The sequence below is a fragment of the Haematobia irritans genome, chromosome 4, assembly GCF_050003625.1.
Source record: "Haematobia irritans isolate KBUSLIRL chromosome 4, ASM5000362v1, whole genome shotgun sequence".
NCBI classification, from domain to species: Eukaryota; Metazoa; Arthropoda; class Insecta; order Diptera; family Muscidae; genus Haematobia; species Haematobia irritans.
Window position 1 is genome coordinate 149663191 of NC_134400.1, and position 15033 is coordinate 149678223.

The 15033-nt window shown below is 31.9% G+C and overlaps 1 protein-coding gene across 17 annotated transcripts in view; it reads left to right on the top strand.

The window, feature by feature from the left end:
• Svil (Supervillin) overlaps positions 1 to 15033 on the top strand; it is a 1072938-nt gene that overhangs the window by 602503 nt on the left and 455402 nt on the right. For all 17 annotated transcript variants that reach the window (XM_075304572.1, XM_075304568.1, XM_075304567.1 and 14 more), the window contains one exon: positions 12 to 562. In XM_075304572.1, coding sequence (XP_075160687.1) covers positions 12 to 562 — 551 coding nt within the window. The remainder of the gene's footprint in view (positions 1 to 11; positions 563 to 15033) is intronic.

Sequence of the window (15033 nt, forward strand, 5' to 3'; positions counted from 1 at the left end):
TTTTTTTTCAGATTCATAACTCGATCACAGCGTGCCACATCGGCTGGTATCATCAATGGTGGTACACAGCCCATTGATTCATCATCGTCTGCCTCCAATTCACCGATACCGGGTCATTTATCGCCATCAACATTGCCCATAGCAGCAACATCCGCTGGCTCATCATTACACCACCAAGAAATACCTCTTCTGACGGAGTCACCAACTGTCATTATTGGGAAAACTGAAAACGGTTTTGCCCCTAAAACCAACGCAGCTGCTGCTAACGATATGACCAACAACTCTGGCAGTGGTGGCAGCGTTAAACCTCCAACAAAATCGCCCAGCACTGCAGTAGTAGTAGACAACAACAACGCTTCAGCAACAACAACAACATCAACGAAACTAAGGTCCAATGCATGCAATTTGAGCAGAGAAATTCCATTGAAACATCAACATCACAAACCGGAGGTTACACCAGCAACCGACACAAGTTTGGATTGTAACAATTTTGGAGCTGTAACAACAGAAGTTGCCGCCGCATCAGAAAAAACGGTTGCTAAACCTCCTTCGGTTATAGCAGGTAATTCTTTTCTTTACTTCTTGTTCTCTCTTATAGGCAAACGTCTGTCCGGGGCATTTGACCCCACTCTGCGTGGAACGATTGTTTGTTTTGTCTTTTGGTATTGCAAGCTGATGTTTCATGTTTCGAATGATTTTTATAGTTTTTGTTGAAAGTTTTTCATTCTTTGTTTTCGGATATTTTGTATTTTCAATAATTATAATTTGCTTTATTATTTATGCTTAAATTTTATAGAAACAAGCTGCAGCATATAGTGCTTTTATTCTACGTATTACTAAAAGTGTTTACCATAGTTTACATTTATTGAACTTTATTATAAATTTAGTGCTCATTCGGATTTATTTTATTATCATCTACAGATCTATGTTGTGAGTTTTATAATTTCACCTCTGATTTGCATATTCCCCATTATATATAGGAAAAAATATCAGTCGCCAAATGCTTTTAATTGAATTCTTGACAAAATATTCAATTGAATGATCAATTTTTCAATTAAAAATTGTTATTAAAACCAACATTATTGGTTCAATTTAAATTAATTGAAATTAAATTTTCAATTATTATTTTTATTTGTCTTCGGTAATTGGTATAATCAAATATTCCAGCATTTGCATTAAAGCAGCACTCATTGATAAGGGAGAATTTCACCACCTTTGGTGCCCCACAGTGAACCACCGATTTATTGCAAATCGTAGTAGACACAGTGAACAACCGATTCATTGCAAATCGCATTTTTTTCATCACCTCGCAACAATCAACCTATTTCCATTCGCTCAAAAAAGGGGTCACCAACTTAACTTTATTTTAGTTCCGGAAAATTTATTGATTTTAGTTAATTTTTGCCAATCACACAGATGCAATCACGAAATTAATTAATCCAATTAATATTTTCATTGAAATGTCTTCAATCACAGAAATTATCGTATTAATTAAAAAAATTAATTGAACGTCCATTAAAAAATTAATTGTTCTAATTAAAAAATTAAGTGATACTATTAATTTTTGTGATTGATTTTTGTTTCAATTAAGAAAATTTGAATCAATTAAATTTTTAATTGAATATTTTTTAAAACTCAATTAACCCATTCCCTGTCATTGTACTCGCTTGAGTACAGATACTTGGCAACATTTAATATCGCAGATCTTTGTTTACAAATGAAATTAGGCAACGTTTCGTTTCGTTTTGTTTTTTTTTTATGTTTTTTTATATTTTCCAACTGAAGTTCAGTGTAAATATATAAATGAATTTAATTTTTTTTTATTTTAAATGGTCTTGACATGTAATGGGTCAAAACTTTAATTGGAAAAACTTTCGTGAAATTTTTTTCTGTGATTGTGAGTAAATGTTCTTTGAATTTGAATATATTTTTTTACTTACTTTAATGACGTCAACTAAAAATAAGAAAAAAGGTTTTATACGAATATAGTACACAATTTTACTAGAATATAGTACACAATTTTACATATTTTCCTAAAACGGGAAAAGTTTTCTTAAATTGATTTCATAAATCTCTTAAATGAGTAAATTTTACTAACTTTGTATGGCGCTAAAGATATTTTAACAATTTTTAAAATCAATTTTTTCCTTCAACATATGAATTTTTTTAAACAACTGAAAGAAATTTATTATTTTTAATAAATTTTCTTCAATTTGACAACAAATATAAACTTATTTGTATCATGTTGCAATTACTAAAATATTTTAGTTAGAATTTTCTACTACATAAAGCTACAATATCTTTCATGGTGGGTTCACTTTTACTGGGTGTATGCTAGAGGTGTGCACGTGTCACGAAATTGCCGTAACTCACGAAAATTGTCGTGACTCACGCATGAGTCGTGAGTCACGCTCATGGCACCGGCGTGAGTGTGCGTGAGCGTGATTAACAAACCAAAATGTCGTGCGTGAGCGTGAGTCACGAAAATATTATCTTCGTGAGTGTGCATGAGTAAAGCTTTACGCTCACGAAAATAATCCCGCTCACAAACATAAAACGCTTAAGAGTTAAATTCATTTACAATTTTAGTGACACCTGGGATGTTAAGAGTGTAATAACGCTCTCGATTTTAATAATGCTCATGTTTTCAGACACGTCGCTAAGGTAAATTACTCAAAAAATTGTTCCCGAGTCATGACATTTTTCGTGAGTCACGATATTTTTCGTGAGTCACGGTATTTTTCGTGAGTCATGACATTTTCGTGCGTGAGTACAAATTTCCTTTTCGTGAGTGTGCATGAACGTGAGTCCTACCAAACAATATCGTGCGTGAGTGTGCGTGAGGAAGATTTTTCCGTCGTGAGTAAAATATTACTCACATGCGCACCTCTAGTGTATGTCCGCACATCCAGCATTCCACTTCCACTATTCACGATAATACCACAAACGTGAACATTTTGTGTTCTGAATTTCAGGGTGTTTTCATATTATCGAAAGCATGGCGGTGAAAATAAAAACATATGTTTATATGCAAATTAAACACTGCAAATGACATGAACTTTATTTTCAATTTAATTTCTAGCAAAATAAAAAAGAAATTTTGAAAATAATGCCGGCTAGATTCCTTTTAAAATTCTTTAAACACCGGAAAATATTAATATGTGCAAAAAGCATTAAACAACGTCAAATTAAGAGACACTTTAAATCCTCTAGAGATTCCAAACGCAGCGGGAGTCGAAATCCTCACCCATAACATCTTCCAATGCCACAGAAAACAAAAAAAAATATTTTTGTCTTCAATCACAAAATTAACTGATCCAATTAATTTTTGATTGAAATGTCTTCAATCACAGAAATGATTTTTCATTTAAAATTTTAATAGAATTTTTTAAAATATCCAATAAAAATTAAATTGGTTCAACAAATCTTTTAATTAACACCAAAATCAATTAAACAATTAATTGCTCCAATTAAAAAATTTATTGACACAATTAATTTTTGTGTCAATTAAAAAATTTGGCCCAAAATTGAGTTATCTCTCCCAGCCAGATCTATACTAAAGGCTGTGGAAAGGTTCATTCGCCCGAACCGAAACATGTACAGTCCAGGCGTGTATAGATTGGTATCTGGCGTTTTCTTTTCAATGGCTCTATTAACCATGTTCTTTAATCTATATCTGTCCATAAAGCTCGGAAAAAGAAAAATAATTGTATAATTAGATATAATGCATTTGGACGTCAATTGCCTGTTTCGGTATCAGGCTAACATGTAATAATTTAATTTTTAATTGGATATTTTTAAAATTCAATAAAAATTTTGATTAAAAAAAAAAATAGTTATATTTTTCTTTGAATTGTTGTTGATTGTTTACGCTTCGAAGTACATGGTGTTTGTGGTCTCGAATTAATACCTGCAGTGATAGGGAGACACTGTTTTGCTGACGATACTAACTGAAATTTAGTGTTGGAAGAAGTTGGTGGACTCTCAGTTTTTTCCCAATCTTTAACATCCCTACGGGAAATTGGTGCAAATTACTACTGACGGACATATCACAGGACTGGTACCGGTGCTCCAGTTTGTCGCAAATTTTAAATAGTCAGAATTTATTGATTTCCAAAGTCGCTTGAAATTAGAATCTTATTGGATATACACATTTAGTGAAATACGATTATCAGAATAATCTATTGTTCAACATAGTTCGAAAGTTTATCACTTCTGATACGATTCGTGCCAAAAAGGAAACAGATTCTCAATAGTTTGTCTATAGGGTGCTCCTACTAAATTGTCCCAGGACGTGTCCTTTGGAATGAGTCCAAGACGTGTCCTAAAGTGTAAACTTACCCCGTCAATGTCAAACCCATGTTAAAGTGACCGGTCCCTCCCTTACGTTTTGACCAGAACTGGGACTGGTCCATATACACCAGGGACTAGTCCTGTACCGGTCCTGTGTATGATCCATTTCCCGTAGGGATATGATTTGGAATCCGATGGAGCTGGAGATTGATTTTGATGGTGAATTTACGTATTCAGATGCATCTGGGATCGATTTAACTGTTTGTTTTTTAGCCAAACACGAAAAAAAAACGTTTGAAAAACAAATTGTTACAAATTTTTTATTTTTTGGAATGAAAATAAAAAAAATAATTTTTTCCAGTCCATTTCGTTTATATGAAGCACTATTCTTTTCTGGCTTTAAGTCTTTAATAAGGCACAATTTGATGTTTCATAGTAGTATCCCAACAGCGTTGCCAAAAAATAGTGAAAATGTTCTTTTTAGATGCGAAAGTGCACGGACTGCGTTTGATATGTTTGGGTGTAAAAGCAATATGTGTGGAACTCAAATTTTTTAACATATATATATGGCTATGAAAAGGAGGTCCCTCATCATTGAGCTTAACATGAAATCGGGCAGCACTCAGTGATAAGAGAGAAGTTCACCACTGTGGTATCACAATGGACTGAATAGTCTAAGTGAGCCTGATACATCGGGCTGCCACATAACCTGCCTTAAAATTGATTCAGGTTTGAATATAGCTCTCATGTATATACTAACCATTGCACCATGGTGGCTCGCATGATGCCTCTCTGTATTTTTTACCGCCACTATGTTAATTAGATAATCTGTACTTCCAGTTTTTCTCAGTGCACGATTCTTTACCTTGTTACATATATCCTTATCTCTTGATTTATGACTTATTATTTGCTCATGTTCGGGAATATTTTCATTTTTCTGTTACATTGTGGTGAACTCTCGAATGGCTCAAGGCATGCAATTCAATTTAAATCTTCCAATTCACCATCATCATCATCAGTTCTCATCGTAGTGTTATTATCAACGAGTATATATTTGCCATCATCAAATATTTGGTATTTATCGCTTTTTACCTAGACATTGTTTACTCTATATTAAAATGTTTGTATACATTTTTTTCATGAGGAAGTGAAATGGAAAACCCTTAGAAAAATGTTTTTATTTTGTTATCACCTAAGTAGGATGGATACATACTGAAATCGACTCGCATATGCATTCGTTTACGAGAAATAATGTAATTGAGGTACATTAGATTGCTTTAATACCACAAAACTTTTGCCATAACACCTACAGATACAGATACACAAAGAAAATGTACTTTCCTCCGGAACGAAATTGTAGACAAAATTTTATTTCTATAGACATTTTGTTAACATTTTATTTCTATAGAAAATTTTGTCAACATTTTATTTCTATAAAACTTTAAAAATTTTATTTTCATAAAAAATTTTGTCTAATTTTTTTTTCTATAGAAAATTTTGTCACAATTTTATTTCTATAGAAAATTTTGTCAAAATTGTATTTCTATAGAAAATGTTGTCAAAATTTTATTTTTATAGAAAATTTTCTCAAAATTTTATTTCTATAGAAAATTTTGTCAAAATTTTATTTCTATAGAAAATTTTCTCAAAATTTTATTTCTATAGAAAATTTTGTCAAAATTTTATTTCTGCAGAAAATTTTCTCAAAATTTTATTTCTATAGAAAATTTTCTCAAAATTTTATTTCTATAGAAAATTTTGTCAAAATTTTATTTCTATAGAAAATTTTGTCAAAATTTTATTTCTGCAGAAAATTTTCTCAGAAAATTTTGTCAAAATTTTATTTCTATAGAAAATGTTGTTAAAATTTTATTTCTATAGAAAATTTTGTCAAAATTTTATTTCTATAGAAAATTTTGTTAAAATTTTATTTCTATAGAAAATTTTGTCAAAATTTTATTTCTATAGAAAATTTTGTCAAAATATTATTTCTATAGAAAATTTTGTTAAAATTTTATATCTATAGAAAATTTTGTCAAAATTTTATTTCTATAGAAAATTTTGTTAAAATTTTATATCTATAGAAAATTTTGTCAAAATTTTATTTTGTTAAAATTTTATTTCTATAGAAAATTTTGTCAATATTTTATTGCTATACAAAATTTTGTTAATATTTTATTGCTTTAAAAAATTTGGTCAATATTTTATTTCTATAGAAAAATTTGTGAAAATTTTATTTCTATAGAAACTTTTGTCAAAATTTTATTTCTATAGAAAATTTTGCCAAAATTTTAATTCTATAGAAAATTTTGCCAGAATTTTAATTCTATAGAAAATTTTGCCAAAATTTTAATTCTATAGAAAATTTTGCCAAAATTTTAATTCTATAGAAAATTTTGCCAAAATTTTAATTCTATAGAAAATTTTTCCAAAATTTTATTTGTGTAGAGAATTGATGTCCCTGTGAACACATTTTTGTAATCAAAGTCCAGGTGGCAGTACTAGTTCAATCGATTTCAAGTTTGGCACAAATGTCTATTTTGGGTCAGAATAGACATATTTTGGAAGAAATCGGTTCGGCTTTAGATATAGCTCCCATATACATCTTTTGCCCGATATACACTTATATGACCACAAAGGTCAAAGTGGTACTCCGGTTAACGTGAAACTTTGCTCAGGGAGTAGAATTAATATTCTTTCTACACTGGAAAAAATCATGCCCAGTTCCAAAGATTTTCTCTTTACACTGAAAAAACAGTGAACCCACCAGGAAGAAAACTTTTGATTAATTTTAGAGAACTTTGAATATTTTTAGAAATTTTTAACTAAACAGTATTAAAAGCGCAGGCATCGCGCCGATATCACAAAAATAAGTAAATATTTTTCGACAAATTTATTAGACCTTAATATTTTTTTTCACTTTTTAAAGAAAATTTTGTAGTTTGAAGGAAAAAATTGGAGTTCAAAATTGCAAGAATGTCTTTAGTGACATACGAAGTTCATAATGGACACTTTTGTAGTAAAATTTACAAAGTTGAAGAAATACTGAACTATTTTATGACAAATACGAATTTAGTAAATCTCTATCCTCAACTTGTGTATAATTTTTTTCCGTCTTTTAGTTCATTTAACTAACGTACGCAAAAAATTATTAGAGTAAGTGAAACTTTCACCAAATATAATAAGTTCATGAACTAAAATATAGTTAAATTGGCTTTAGTGAAATAGTGAGTTCACTTTTTTTTGAGTGTACACTAATGATTTTAGTATTGTGTCCGAGCGATAAAAGCGGAGAATTGAATTAAGAATAAGACACAATTCTCCTTTAAATTTGAATTTTGCATACTTGATTCTAGGAGACAAATGTTTATTTATTCCTTTTTCAACATTTTTCTTCGTGTGCTCTCAAAATCCTTTAAAAATATGTTAGCGACAACTAAAATTTCCATATTCAGACTCGACTCCAAATAGATATTGTGCAATGTTTCAAGTTAAAAATGTCTTTGATATATAAAACCCAGAAAAAAGTGCCTTCGAAACTAAAGGAAAAAGTGTTCATCAATTTAGTTTAGCCATTTTTTTTTTAATTTTGTGTGAAATAATAAAATTTATTTGTTTCAGTAAAAAAAAAAATCCTAAACTGAAAGCAGTTAGGAATAGTTAATTAACTAGAATAAGGCATGGAATTTTACTAATACTGATTTCTTCGCTGGGTAACAGAATTTACTACTGAACAAGAAAATTTTATTCACTGATAACAAAGCATTCGTAAAAATAAACAAAACCCGAACTAAAACCCAGTTTCCTCAAATTTAGTAAAATTTCATATAAAATGATAATTATGTCTTCCTTTATTATAGAAAGCTTATCATACATATGAATAACGCTTAGCATAGAAAAATACTTTAGTTCATTCGTACTAAGAAGTATTCAATACTTTCAAACCTTAAGGAAAATGTCTTTAAGACATTTTCCCGTTAATATTGGGCATTTATTTTAACCCCAAGATCCATGAATACGAGTGGAAAGCGACCATCGACCTTTACAGCGGCCCCCACCATTACACTGAGAAAAATATTTTCGTTATATTAAAGATTGTACAACCTAAATTTTAGGATACACAATTTACAAAATATTAAAAACAAATTTCTTACAAATAATGAAATTTTATTTAAAATAAAATTTATAATCTTTTCTTCATTAAATTTAATTTTCATTAAATTTAGGACACACATTTTAGAATTTTGCATCCCTCCGTTAAAGTCGCATGTCTTTGAAAAAAGGAAAGTTTTCCTTGAAGTAAGGAAACATATTTTTGATTTAAAGAAATCGTCCATAAATTAAGTGAAATGTTGAATTTTTTGATTTAAGATGAAAAAGATGAAACTTATTATTTTGGATTTAGCATCTTTGGATTAAAGTTTTTCTATACCCTCCACCATAGGATGGGGGTATATTAACTTTGTCATACCGTTTGTAACACATCGAAATATTGCTCTAAGACCCCATAAAGTATATTCTGGGTCGTGGTGAAATTCTGAGTCGATCTGAGCATGTCCGTCCGTCCGTCTCTTGAAATCACGCTAACTTCCGAAGCTATCGACTTGAAACTTGGCACAAGTAGTTGTTATTGATGTAGGTCGGATGGTATTGCAAATGGGCCATATCGGTCCACTTTTACGTATAGCCCCCATATAAACGGACCCCCAAATTTGGCTTGCGATTGCTCTAAGAGAAGCAAATTTCATCCGATCCGGCTGAAATTTGGTACATGGTGTTAGTATATGGTCTCTAACAACCTTGGTCCATATCGGTCCATAATTACATATAGCCCCCTATAAACCGATCCCCAGATTTGGCTTGCGGAGCCTCTAAGAGAACCAAATTTCATCCGATCCGGCTGAAATTTGGTACATGGTGTTGGTATATGGTCGCTAACAACCATGCAAAAGTTCGTGCACATCGGTCCATAATTATATATAGCCCCCATATAAACCGATCACCAGATTTGACCTCCGGAGCCTCTTGGAAGACCAAAATTCATCTGATTCAGTTGAAATTTGGTACGTGGTGTTACTATATGGCCTCAAACTCCCATGCAAAAATTGGTCGATATCGGTCCATAATTATATATAGGCCCCATATAAACCGATCCCCAGATTTCACCTCCAGAGCCCCTTGGAAGAGCAAAATTCTTTACATTCGGTTGAAATTTGGTACGTGATGTTAGTATATGGTATCCAACAACCATGCAGGAATTGGTTCCTATCAGTCCATAATTATATTATATAATTGACCTCCGGTGCCTTTTGGAGAAGCAAAATTCATCCGATCTGGTTGAAATTTGGTGCGTGGTGGTAGTATATGATATTTAACAACCATGCCAAAAGTATCATATATCAATCCATAATAATATATAGCCCCCCTATAAACCGATCCCCCGATTTGGCTTGCGATTGCTCTAAGAGAAGCAAATTTCATCCGATCCGGCTGAAATTTGGTACATGGTGTTGGTATATGTTCTTTAATGACCATGCAAAAATTGACCCACGTCGGCCCCTATTTATATATAACCCCCATATAAACCGATCCCCAGATTTGACCTCCGGAGCCTCTTAGAGGAGCAAAAGTCATCCGATCCGATTGAAATTTGGTACGTGGTGTTAGTATATTGTCTCTAACAACCATGCCAAAATTGGTCCGTATCGGTCCATAATTATATGTAGCCCCCATATAAGCCGATCCCCAGATTTGACCTCCGGAGCCTCTTAGAGGAGCAAATGTCATCCGATCCGATTGAAATTTGGTACGTGGTGTTAGTATTTGGTCTCTAACAACCATGCAAGAATTGCTCCATATCGGTCCATAATTATATATAGCCCCCATATAAACCGATCCCCAGATTTGTGCTCCGGAGCCGTTTGGAGGAGCAAAATTCATCCGATACGGTTGAAATTTGGAACGTGGTGGTAGTGTGTGGTCTTTAACCAACACGATATGGACACGAATTGATCCATATCGGTCCATAATTATATATAGCCCCCATATAAATCGTTCTCCAGATTTGATCTCCGGAGTCTCTTGGAGAAGCAAAATTTGTTCGATCCGGTTGAAGTTAGCAACGTGGTGTTAGTATATGGTCGCTAATAACTATGCCAAATTTGGTCCATATCGGTCTATAGTTATATATAGCCGATCTCCAATCATACAAAAATTGGTCCATATCGGTTCATGGTTGCCACTCGAGCCAAAAATAATCTACCAAAATTTTATTTCTATAGAAAATTTTGTCAAAATTTTAATTCTATAGAGAATGTTGTCAAAATTTTAATTCTATTGAAAATTTTGTTAACATTTTATTTCTATAGAAATTTTTGTCAAAATTTTATTTCTATAGAGAATTTTGACAAAATTTTATTTCTATATAAAATTTTGACAAAATTTTATTTCTAAAGAAAATTTTGAAAAAATTTTATTTTTTTATAGAACATTTTTTAAAATTATATTTCTATAGAAAATTTTGTTAAAATTTTACTTCTATAGAAAATGTTGTCAAAATTTTATTTTGTCAAAATTTTATTTCTATATATATAAATTTTTATCGAAAGCTTTATTAAATCGCCATACTATGCAGACTTCAACTATATTTGCAGAAGCTTGAACACAGGTTTTGTGCCTCCTGAAGCATTTCCATATTTAGACCAAAATGGATTTATTCAAAATGAACGCGGTATTCCAATTTTCTACCATTTGTATAGGAGGGCCAATATAAAGGCAATTAATAACGATTTAATATTAAGCAATGATCTACGATTTGATTCTTCCATTTCCAAAAAAGACCTGGTTACGAGAATAAATCTAAATAAAAACTTGTACTGGTGGATAATTAATTAACACAAACTCTCTTTTTTATCTCTCCTAACATCTTGTTTTTTTTCTTCTTTTCATATATAATAAACATTCAAGTAATGTTTTTATAAGTTTTTCATTACATAAAAAAATGTTATCGATCTCTCAACACTAAATATTTACAAGTGATAATATTTTCTATTCAATTAAATCAATTATTGTATATATAATGTATTTGAGTATCCAATTTATGGACTATGTATTTTATCATATATAACTCATAAGAAATCTATTTTTTGTTTATTTATAGTTACACAAACTGTAACCACAAGTCAATAAACCGAAAAAAAACATTAACAAAAAAAACTTTTATCGAAATTTTATTTCTATACAAAATTTTGAAATTTTAAGATACCTTGTCATGGGCAAGTGTTACCGCAACCCAAGTAATTCGATTGTGGATGACAGTCTTGAGTAGAAGTTGCTATGCAATCCATGGTGGAGGGTACTAAAGCTTCGGCCTGGCCGTACTTACGGCCGTATATACTTGTTTTTTTTTTTTTTTTTTTTGGAATTAAGAAAACATTTTTTACATTGATATATCCATTATAATTTGGATTTTTAAAGTGGCATTTGTTTGTACGTGAATAGCTTTATTAATATAGAGCGAAAAGAGAAAGAAAATTCGATAAATAAGATCTGTATACTACTTTTAATTAAAATTTGCTTCCTAGAAACAAGTACACAAAACCCAAAATTTAAAAGAGAATTTTGTCTTAAAAAGTATCCTTACTTGTATTCTCCTCTTCTTTGGCTCGGAATCAATACCAAAATTGTTAAAGTAAAGACAAAATCTTTGGAACCGGGCATGTTTTTTTTTTTTCAGTGTACGTACTTATTTTTGTGATATCGGCATGATGTCAAGAAATTTCTAAAAATAATCTAAATTTTCTAAAATGAACCAAAATTTTTCTTCGTGGTGGGTTCACTGTTGTTTTAAGTGTATATATTTGATTTGAAGTTGGTTGGAATACATATCAGCCATACTGTATTCAGAGGATGTAAAGTTATTGGAGCTCATCTACTATTAAAAATAAGTTTTGTTTTTTTATTTTACTGCACACCTTTACTGCACCATAAATATTTCCCATAGAGGAAATCATTTTAGTCCCAAAACGGAACTGAACTGGCGTCAATTTTCAATGATAGCCATCCACCATCCTCACATTAAAAAAAATAAACAAAAATATTCCATAATACTGGAGGGGTGTTATCAGATAAAAACTAATGATTATCTGATGTACGTAACAAATCGAGTATTTATCGATTTTTATGTGCCAGTTTACCTATACGCGGTCTGCTTGTTAGACTAAGACCTGTTTGTATTCCCACCAAATGTGAACATGATGGTTATGTCAACTCTCTATATATACCAGTGGCATTTCATCCCATCAATCCATCCATCCATTCATGTGTAAACAATAAACCAAATGGTGGTGGAGTCCAATCCAAATAAATTTGTTTGAAACCTATTTCCAATGCTGAACCAGTTTAATTTTTCGAACTTGTTTGCTAGTTTTTGCTGTTGATATTTTAATTGTGGCTGTAGGAAGATTATAGTGCATATTTTAAATGGATAAACCTATAGGGATTTCCCTACACAGAAAAAAATTTCACAAAAATTTTTCCAATTAAAATCTTAATAGAGTTTTAAAAAATATTCAATTAAAAATTTAATTGATTCAACACATTTTTTAATTGAAACAAAAATCAATCACACAAGTTAATAATATCAATTAATTTTTTAATTGGATCAATTAATTTTTTAATTGACTGTCAATTAATTTTTTAATTGATACTATCATTTCTGTGATTGAAGACATTTCAATTAAAAAATTAATTGGATCGATTAATTTCGTGATTGAATCAGAAAAAAATTTTTTTGTGTGTACAAGGCTTATAGGCTTATTTGTTGGGAGAAACATATGTTAAATCCTGAACGCCATGGAATGTTTGCAAAAAAAAAAAACGCAAATAAATTTTAGTTCTAATAACCAGAGATTTCAATGAGTATGATGGTGATAGTGGTATGATGGAAAAGTTAATTAAGCTATATTTGATTGACGTATGTAGCACAGAAAAGGTGGTCTGCTGTTCCACAAACATTACGTTTTAAGCACATTCATTTTTTTTAGACAAATCTTCGAAAACGTACAACTATATGTCACAAAAAAAATACAAACATTCAATAAAATAGAATAAAACCTAAATTATAAATCGGCAGCAGTGTTGCCAGCTATTTTCTGGCTCTTGTCCCAAAATTGGTACGCTTTCGTCCCCACGAACCCTTATTTAAATTAAAATTCCTAACAAAAATCCCTAATAAATTTTTGACAAGTTTTTATCAAAAATGAAAAAAAAAAAAACAATGAAATATTCTCTGCTATAGAAAATCGGTAATAACTTATGAATTAACAAAATATGTTTATAAAATGTTTGTCATACCAGCTTACGAGCTCGATATTAAATGGACTGACAACTTTGAATGTTGATCCAGGTATACTTAGGCTGTTAGACGAACTTCTAATAAAGAGACGTATTTCAGCCACACTAGGGCAAGCAAACATACAAAGGTATGTGAGGAGGAGTTCTATCACCTCTTCTTTGGAATGTTGCTATAAACAACCTTCTGGTTTCCCTAGAAAAAGAAAGGATAAAAGTGGTGGCATACGCAGATGATGTGGCGCTAGCAGTCAGGGGTAAATTCCCATCCACAATCAGAGATATTATACAGAGAGCTCTCCGGATGACTGAGAAATGGGCGAAAGATAATGGTCTTGGTGTAAATCCAGCAACTAGTCATGTACTGCAAAGATCGCAAAACTCCCACGGTTAGACCCATTTCCATAGGGGGTACTGAAATTCCCTTTGGTGAGTGTGCAAAATACCTTGGCGTTATTTTCGACAGGAAGCTGAATTTTAGGCTTAATATTGAAGAGAGGGCGAGAAAAGCCACGGTAGCTTTGTACTCGTGCAAAAAGGCAATAGGGAAAAAGTGGGGAGTAAAATCAAAAATTGTGCATTGGCTATACACGGCAGTGGTTAGACCTATAATGCTATATGGTGTTGTAGTCTGGTGGCCGGCACTTCAGAAACCGACTTGTTTAGATAAAGTTCAGCGTATGGCGTGTTTGTGTATTTCAGGCGCATTCAGCAAGACAGGAACAAATTCCCTTAATGTCATATTGCATCTATAGCCTTTAGACATTTTGGCCAAACAGTCAGCTGCAACAACGGCTGTGCGGTTGCGCGAGCTATCGCTGTGGTCACAGTTCGGTCCTCAAAATAATGCCAGATGTGCCTAACGTAGTGGATAACACTTTGGCGAGTTCACTTTTCGACAAAAAGTTTGAGACTCTAATCCCCAACAGTGAGGCGTGGTGCACATAGACCCCGGGGAATAAAGAATATATAGATTTCTGCACTGATGGCTCCAAATTGGATGGACAAGTGGGGTTCGGAGTATATTCTAATGATCTGGAACTTCGAATAGCGAAAAGATTACCTAATCACTGTAGTGTTTTTCAGGCTGAAATATTAGCAATAAGAGAGGTGGCGAAACAAATATTGGTATTAATATATACTCAGACAGTCAAACTGCAATAAAATCCTTGGACTCTGTGTTCCTTAACTCGAAAACGGCCATCGACTGCCGCAAATCTCTCAATGAGATGGCTGAGCAATACAATATTTACCTAATATGGGTGCCTGGCCATAGGAACATACCGAGGAACTGCGAAGTAGATGTGTTAGCAAGGCTAGGAACTACCTTACATATTCCAGGGGAACTAGAATCTGTTGGTATGCCCCTAGCTACCTGCAAGCTCATAC